The 9,551-nt window shown below is 36.6% G+C and overlaps 1 protein-coding gene across 4 annotated transcripts in view; it reads left to right on the top strand.

The window, feature by feature from the left end:
* Positions 1-9,551, top strand: part of LOC143026394 (polypeptide N-acetylgalactosaminyltransferase 14-like) — a 295,274-nt gene that overhangs the window by 275,069 nt on the left and 10,654 nt on the right. For all 4 annotated transcript variants that reach the window (XM_076186689.1, XM_076186691.1, XM_076186693.1 and 1 more), the window contains 2 exons: positions 439-526; positions 1,240-1,315. In XM_076186689.1, the coding sequence (XP_076042804.1) occupies positions 439-526; positions 1,240-1,315 (164 nt within the window). The remainder of the gene's footprint in view (positions 1-438; positions 527-1,239; positions 1,316-9,551) is intronic.

The raw sequence follows: 9,551 nt of genomic DNA, 5'->3' as shown, positions 1-9,551 counted from the left end.
AAGAATTTTTCTTTTCCCTGTAGTGTTCAGCATACATATATATATATATATATATATATATATATATACATATATATATGTATATATCTATCTATCGATCTATATATACATATATATATATACACACATATATATATACATATATATATATGTGTATATATATATGTGTGTGTGTGTGTGTGTGTGTGTGTGTGTGTAAGAGGTGGGCGGTTCGGATCCGCAAGAATCCGCGCGTGACATTAGTGTGTGCCTATGGTCTGAAGTCTTCAAACTCTAATATAAGCCTTCATGCCTAACCCCCTCGCAGAGTCTAGGTGAAGGCGGGCCATATTTGGGAGAAGAGAACACCCTTCATCGACCTAGAGGTCTCCTCTTAGGTCCTCCTTGGACTAGAGAGTAGTGGAACCATCTACAGCAGTGTATTTTTTTTCTCTCCAGAACAGCCGGACGATCGCCAGCCCGGTCATCGACGTCATCGACCAGGACTCCTTCGAGTACCGGGCCGCCGGGACACTCCTCAAAGGAGGTGAGCGTTTCAGGTTCCCCGATGGTCTGCATCAGGAAAGGAGCAACGCCCGTTAGGTTCCGTCTCCTGCTCCCCAATCTATTCTACCTAGCTTCAAATTCATGTACAGTTCCAATTTAGTCTATATCCTTGCTTTCCAATTATCATAATCAGATTTGAATTCATGTATTGTTCCATCTCTGGGCTATATCACCTAACCAAAGATGAGTGTGTTTGTGTGTGTGTGTGTGTGTGTGTGTGTGTGTGTGTGTGTGTGTGTGTGTGTGTGTGCGTGTTTGTGTATCTATGTGTGTGTGTGTGTATGTGTGTGTGCGTATTTATGTGGATCTGTGTGCCTGTGTGTGTGCGCATGTGTGTATGTGTGTATCTATGTGTGTGTATGCGTACGTGTGCGTGCGTGTGTGTGTGTTTGTGCGTGTATGCACCTGTATTACAATGCTCCACATTAAAAGTACCCTGAAAACAAGAAAATATGGTCCCTCTCTAAGGCTGTTGCAGGTTTCTTGGAGGCCGCGGCTCTTCTGCAAAAGAGACTTGGGGCAACGGATGAATGGAATAGCGTGTGTATGCATGTGCACGAGTCTGTGTGTGTTTGTATGGATATATGTATGTGTACAGTGCATTGCAATAGCACTTCCCATTATCCCATATTTGCATGACTACGAGGATTTCTTTGTCTGATGCGGCAGCTGATTGCAATACACGCCTTTCAGGGTTCGACTGGGGACTCCACTTCCGCTGGATGGCCCTGAACGACGAGAAAAAGGCGGACCACACGGAGCCTTACAGGTGTGTGTGTGGGGGAGGGGGTTCCTATTTTCCTCGCCTACACATGTTTTACCTCACCGAGATGGTACAATGTACATATGCATATACACATACCGTCGGAAGGGGCAAAAGTGGCCACATGGGGGTAAAAACTGGCCAATGTCTTTGTTGCATAATTAATTACGACAAATAGACAGGGAAATAAATCTATCAACTACAACTATGTGTTTTGCATATTTTATTTTGTTGACAAACAGAATTAGATATCCAGTTTTACTCCATGCGGCTACTTTTTCCCCCTTCCTAGAGAGAGAGAGAGAGAGAGAGAGAGAGAGAGAGAGAGAGAGAGAGAGAGAGAGAGAGAGAGAGAGAGAGAGAGAGAGAGAGACACACACACACACACACACACACACACACACACACACACACACACACACACACACACACACACACACACACACACACACACACACACTTTCAACGAACGGACGGCTTGAAGAACGCTCTGAAGAAAAGTGCAGATTGTGGATACCAACGCAAAGAGAAGTGCCTTTTTGTATTTGCAGGGGGGGGGAATTGCTCGTGGGGTAGTGGGAAAGTAAGGAAAGAGGAGAGGGGGAGGGATTGCTGGGGAAATGGAAGGTAATGAGGAGGTGGAGGAAATGGCCCTGACGGGCCGCCGTAAGGTAGACAAACGACCCCAAGACGAGTTGGATGATAACATGTCTAATAGGAATGTGAAGATTAGAGGTATAGATAGGAGCAATATAGCAGAAAGTGATGAGAATATTTTCAAGGGATTTAAAGAGAGTGGGGGGGACACAAACCCCCCCCGACTGACAAGACTAGAGAAGAAGGTTGATAAAGTGATCGAGGACTTGGAGAGTAGGTTAGGTCATATGAACACCATTTTAAAAAGGGTTGAAAGATTGGAAGAACTGGAAAAGGCGAATAAAAACTTAACTGATGAAATAGAAGAACTAAAAAGACAGTTAAGAGAGGTAAAGGGGGAGAATGAGGAATTGAAGAAGAATAGTAAAGAAAACAGAGAAACAATAGCTAAAGAAAGTAAAAATTGGAAGCAAACCCAAGAAGGAAATAAGATTTCATTCACTGACATAGTCAAACAGCAATTGAAAGAACATACTGAAGACTCAGTTATTAAAGTGATGAGACAAAAGGAGAATATAGTAAGGGATTTAGCAGACAAGAAGAAATGTATAATTATATTAGGAATGGAAGAGAAACACAACACAGATAGAACCACAAGAATCAAAGAGGAAAATGAAAAAGTAAGCCAATAACTAGAATCAGTTCAGGAAGATGAACCAGGAATTATGAAACAAATCGAAGAGAAATTTAGACTCGGAAAGTATAGCACAGACAAGACCAGACCAATTAAGATTAAATTCAAGTCACAAACAACGGCAGAGAATATCTTATCCAAAACAGGGAAACTAGCAACAAGTGAACAACACAAAAAGATATGGATAAAAAGAGAAATGAATAAAGAGGAAAGAGAGGAAGAAAAGCAGAAAAGACTGGAAGCTAAGACAAAAAACGAGAACAGAACGGAGTCAGAGAAAGAGAGATTCTATTGGAGAGTAGTGAACATGAAACTAAGGAAGTTCGACATACAAAAGAAAAACATAAGGGAAACAGAGAACACAATGGAAGTGGCAGAAAACTAAGAGTGTCTTACACAAATATAGATGGATTAATAACAGGATTGAATGAGCTGAATGATTATTTGAAAGAAAAAGAACCGGACATAATGGGAATTGTAGAAACAAAATTAAAAAGCCCACTACCACCCAACAGTGTAGGACATGATGCATACAATTATTGGATTAGAAACAGAGAGAAAAAGCAAGGGGGTGGAGTTATGTTCCTGACTAAGAAGGATATAAACGTGAAAGGTGTCATATATGGAAAGAATACAGTAGAGATGATTATGATAGAAGTGGAAGACAGAGATAAGAAGAGCAGAAAATTTGTGATCAATTATGTGCCTCCGAAAACAGCCTCATGGGAGGAGAGTGAATATAAAAGTATGCTAGAGGACACAAAGATAGCATTAACTAAAATAATGGAAGACGGAGGAAGAATAGTTATGATGGGCGACTTTAATTGCAAAGAAATCTGCTGGGAAGAAATGACAGTAAAGAGTGGTGATGACTCATGGGGAAATGCTCTACTTGAGATGATTACTGACCATTCAATGACACAATGGATACAAGAGAACACTAGGTATAGAAATGAAGAAGAACCATCGAGGCTAGACTTAATAATTACATCTGAACCTAGAATAGTGGACAAGATTGAATATAAAACACCAATAGGTAAAAGTGACCACATATTGATTGAACTGGAACTTAATGAAGAAAAATATATGAAAAGAAATGAACAATATAGAAAAGGAAGAATGATGTATGAAAAAACAAATTTTGATAAAATAAGAGAATTCTTCCAACAAGAAAACTGGGAAGAAATATACAAAGAAGAAACATCAGTGGAAGAGAAATGGAATATTTTGACAAAAATTTACAAAAAAGGAGTGGAAAAGTATGTCCCAAGACAAAAACAAGAAAAAGAATATGTAAAATGCTGGTACAACAAAAGTTGTAGGGAGTTAAAAGACAAAAGAGACAAAGCCTGGACCAGATGGAAAAAAGACAGAAGACCTGAAAAATGGAAAATATATACTGGTTATAGAAATGAATATGTACAAAAGTGCAGAGAGAAAAAAAGAAAATATGAAAAAGATGTTATAGAAAAGTGTAAAGATCAACCAAAACTATTCTACAGATTTGTAAACAATAAACTGAAAAACAAACAAGACTTGGAGAAATTGAGACAAGGAGGAGTTGAATACACTGAGGAAATGGAAATGGCAGAAATTATGAACAAACATTTTAAATCAGTGTTTACAAGGGAATATATACAACCTGAAGAGATTGAGTGGAAAGAAAAAGTCCCCCCTATGGAAGAAATAGAAGTAACAAAGAATGAAATATTGACACACTTGGGTAATCTTGATGTCAAAAAATCACATGGGCCAGATGAAATAGCAAACTGGATTCTGAAAGAATGCAGGAATGAACTGGCAGACAAAATACATAGCATAATAAGCAGTTCCTTAAAAGAAGGAAAAGTTCCAGAAGATTGGAAAAAAGCAAATATAGTACCTATATATAAAGGAGGAAATAAAGAAGAACCTACCAACTATAGACCAGTCTCTCTAACAAGTACAATAGCAAAAATTTGTGAAAGAATTATCAAAAGTAGATGGGTAAAATACTTGGAAAAAAACAACGTACTAAATCCAAGGCAATTTGGATTCAGACAAGGACGGTCATGCGTCACCAATTTAATATGTTTCTATTCAAGGCTAATAGATATAATACAAGAAAGAGATGGATGGGCTGATTGTGCATTTCTAGACCTAAAAAAAGCTTTTGACAAAGTACCACATAAGAAGTTGCTTAAGAAATTAGAATATGAAGGAGGAATACAAGGTAAATTGCTAAATTGGATGGAAGACTTTTTGCAAGAAAGAAAAATGAGAGTAGTGATAAGAGATCAGCACTCAAAATGGAATGAAGTAATAAGCGGTGTCCCGCAGGGAACAGTTCTGGCCCCAATAATGTTTGCTATATATATTAATGATATGGATGAAGGAATTGAAAGCTATATGAGCTTCTTTGCAGATGATGCAAAACTACTGAAAAGAGTGAAAACTGAAGAAGATTGTGAATCACTACAGAGGGATCTAAATAAAGTACAAGAATGGAGTAGGAAGTGGGAGATGGAGTTCAATACAAAAAAGTGTAGTATAATGGAATTTGGAAAAAGCAAAAATAGAATAACAGGATCATATAATTTGGGAGAAGAAGGAATAAAAAAAGTAGAAAATGAGAAGGACCTGGGAGTCATTGTTATGAATAATATGTCACCTGAGAAACATATAAATAAGATTTTTGGAGAAACTTATAATTTAATAAGAACAATCAAAGTGGCATTTACATACCTGGATGAAGAAATGGTGAGGAAAATCCTAATCACCCTGATAAGACCAAGATTAGAATATGCAGCAACGATATGGTCACCAAGTACAAAAAAATGTATAAAAAAACTTGAAAGAATACAAAGAGCAATCACAAAACTGGCACCAACACTCTCAAAACTATCATATGAAGAGAGACTACAAAAACTTAAACTACAGACACTAGAGCAAAGAAGAGAGAGAGGAGATTTGATAGCTATTTACAGAATCATGAAAGGCATAGAAATTACTGATAGAGAGAATCTGATAAAATGGGATGACAGAAATACAAGAGGACACGGAAAGAAAATAAAAAAAGACAGCTATAGAAGAGATTTGAAAAAGAACAGCTTTCCTCACAGAGTAATAGACAGTTGGAACAAGTTAGATGAGAAAGTGGTGTGTGCAAAAACAATACATGAATTTAAAAATAGTTTAGATAAAATGAGATATGAAGACGGGACCCCACGAGCATAGCTCCCCTTCCCGTAAAATACAACTAGGTAAATACACACACACACACACACACACACACACTTCAACGAACGGACGGCATAGACGACGTTCTGAAGAAAAAGTGAAATTTCGTGGATCCCGAAGCAAAGGAAGTACCTATTGTATTTACAGGGTGGGGAGGAAATTGCTCGTGGTGTAGGGGAAAGTGAGGAAAAAGGAGAAGGGGAGGGATTACTGAGGGAAATGGAAGGAAATGAGGAAGGTGAGGACTTGGCCCAGGCAGGCAGACGCCATCTAAACAAAAGAGGTCCGGACCAATTTAGCGACGACGAAATGTCTAACAAAAATGTAAAGATCAGAAGTATAGATAAGAGCAATACAGCAGAAGGTGATGAGAATATTAACCCCCCCCCCCCGAATAAGAAGACTAGAAGAGAAGCTCGATAAGATGATCGAGCACTGGGAACTTAGGTTCGGTCACGTTAACAACATTGTGCAGAGGGTTGAAAATTTGGAAGAACTAGAGAAGGCGAACAAAAACTTAACTAAGGAAATTGAAGAATTAAAAAAACAGTTAAAAGAAGTAAAAGAGGAGAATAAAGTCTTAAAGGAGAATAATAAGGACAACAAGGAGGGTTGGAAAAAAAATTCAAGAAAACAGTAAAGTTGCATTTACTGACATAATCAAACAGCAAATGAAAGAACAAACTGAAGACTCAGTTATTAAAGTGATGAGACAGAAGGAGAATATAGTAAGAGACTTAGCAGATAGAAAGAAATGTATAATTATATTAGGAATGGAAGAGAAACATAACCCAGATAGAACCACAAGAACCAAAGAGGAAAATGAAAAAGTAAGAAATTTACTAGAATTAGTTCAGGAAGATGAGCCAGAAATAATGAAACAAATCGAAGAAAAATTCAGGCTTGGGAAATATAGTACAGACAAGACCAGACCAATTAAGATTAAATTCAGGTCACAAACGACGGCAGAGAATATCTTATCCAAAACAGGGAAACTAGCAACAAGTGAACAATATAAAAAGGTATGGATAAAAAGGGAAATGAATAAAGAGGAAAGAGAGGAGGAAATAAGGAATAGACATGAAGCTAAGAAAAAAAACGAGACCAGAACGGAGACAGAAAAACAAGAATTCTACTGGAGAGTAGTGAATATGAAATTGAAGAAATGGAACATAAAAGAGAGAAACACAAAAGAAACAGAGAATACAATGGAAATAACAGAAACTTAAGAGTATCCTACACAAATATAGATGGATTAATAACAGGACTGAATGAACTGAACAAATATCTGAAAGAAAAAGATCCGGACATAATGGGAATTGTTGAGACAAAATTAAAAGGCCCACTACCACCCAACAGCATAGGACACAATGCATATAATTATTGGATTAGAAACAGAAAGATAAAACAAGGGGGTGGAGTTATGTTCCTGACTAAGAAGGATATAAACGTGAAGAGTGTCACATATGGGAAGAATAGAGTAGAGATGATAATGATAGAAGTAGAAGATAGAGATAAGAAGAGCAGAAAGTTTGTAATACACTACGTGCCCCCAAAAACAGCCTCGTGGGAAGAGAATGAACATAAAAGAATGTTAGAAGACACAAGAGTAACACTAAACGAGATAATGGAAGATGGAGGAAGAATAGTTATGATGGGCGACTATAATTGCAAAGAAATCTGCTGGGAAGAGATGACCGTAAAGGGTGGAGAAGACTCATGGGGAAGTGTTCTACTTGAGATGATTATTGACCACACAATGACACAATGGATCCAAGAGAACACTAGGTATAGAAATGAAGAAGAACCATCGAGACTAGACCTAATAATCACATCAGAACCTAAAATAGTGGAAAAGATAGAATACCAGGCACCAATAAGCAAAAGTGACCACATATTGATAGAACTAGAACTAAATGAGAAAAAATACATGAAAAGAAATGAACAATATAGAAAAGGAAGATTGATGTATGAAAAAACAAATTTTGATAAAATAAGAGAATTCTTCCAAAATGAAAACTGGGAAAGAATACACAAAGAAGATACAACAGTAGAAGAGAAATGGAATATTTTGACAAAAATCTATAAAAAAAGGAGTAGAAAAGTATGTCCCAAGACAAAAACAAGAAAAAGAATATGTAAAATGCTGGTACAACAAAAGTTGTAGGGAGATAAAAGACAAAAGAGACAAAGCTTGGACCAAATGGAAGAAAAAAAAAACAGAAAAATGGAAAATATATACTTGTTATAGAAATGAATATGTACAAGCGTGCAGAGAGGAAAAGAGAAAATATGAAAAAGATGTCATAGAAAAATGTAAAGATCAACCAAAACTATTCTACAGATTTGTAAACAACAAACTGAAAAACAAACAAGATTTGGAGAAATTAAGACAAGGAGGAGTTGAATACACAGAGGAAATTGAAATGGCGGAAATTATGAACAAACATTTTAAATCGGTGTTTACAAGGGAGAACATACAACCTGAAGAGATCGAATGGAAAGAGAAAGTCCCCCCTATGAAAGAAATAGAAGTAACAAAGAATGAAATATTGACACACTTGAGTAATCTTGATGTCAGAAAATCACATGGACCAGATGAAATAGCAAACTGGATTTTGAAAGAATGCAGGAATGAACTAGCAGACATAATACATAGCATAATAAACAGTTCCTTGAAAGAAGGTAAATTTCCAGAAGATTGGAAAAAAGCAAATATAGTACCTATATATAAAGGAGGAAATAAAGAAGACCCTAACAACTATAGGCCAGTCTCTCTAACAAGTACAATAGCAAAAATTTGTGAAAGAATTGTCAAAAATAGATGGGTAAAATATTTAGAAAAAAAAAAAACGTGCTCAATCCAAGGCAATTTGGATTCAGACAAGGACGATCATGCGTCACCAATTTAATATGTTTCTATTCAAGACTAATAGATATAATACAAGAAAGAGATGGATGGGCTGATTGTGCATTTCTAGACCTAAAAAAAGCTTTTGACAAAGTACCACATAAGAAGTTGCTTAAGAAATTAGAAACTGAAGGAGGAATACAGGGCAAACTGCTAAATTGGATGGAAGACTTTTTGCAAGAAAGAAAAATGAGAGTAGTGATAAGAGATCAACACTCAAAATGGGATGAAGTAATAAGCGGTGTTCCACGAGGAACAGTTCTGGCCCCAATAATGTTTGCTATATATATTAATGATAAGGATGAAGGAATTGAGAGCTATATGAGCTTTTTTGCAGATGATGCAAAACTATTGGAAAAAGTGAACACGGAAGAAGATTGTGAATCACTACAAAGAGATCTAAATATAGTACAGGAATGGAGTAGGAAGTGGGAGATGGAGTTCAATACAAAAAAGTGTAGTATAATGGAATTTGGAAAAAGTAAAAACAGAATAACAGGATCATATAAATTGGGAGAAGGAATAAAAAAAGTAGAAAATGAAAAGGACCTGGGAGTCATGGTTATGAATAATATGTCACCTGAAAAACATATAAATAAGATTTTTGGAGAAACCTATAATTTAATAAGAACAATCAAAGTGGCATTTACATACCTGGATGAAGAAATGGTGAAGAAAATTCTTATCACTCTGATAAGACCAAGATTGGAATATGCAGCAACGATATGGTCACCAAGTGCAAAAAAATGCATTAAAAAACTTGAAAGAATACAAAGAGCAATTACAAAATTGGCACCAACACTCTCAAAACTATCATATGA

This window comes from Oratosquilla oratoria, chromosome 6 (genome assembly GCF_046742065.1).
Source record: "Oratosquilla oratoria isolate Oo_2021 chromosome 6, ASM4674206v1, whole genome shotgun sequence".
In the NCBI taxonomy this organism is placed as follows: Eukaryota; Metazoa; Arthropoda; class Malacostraca; order Stomatopoda; family Squillidae; genus Oratosquilla; species Oratosquilla oratoria.
This window is presented reverse-complemented; position numbering and strand designations above follow the sequence as displayed.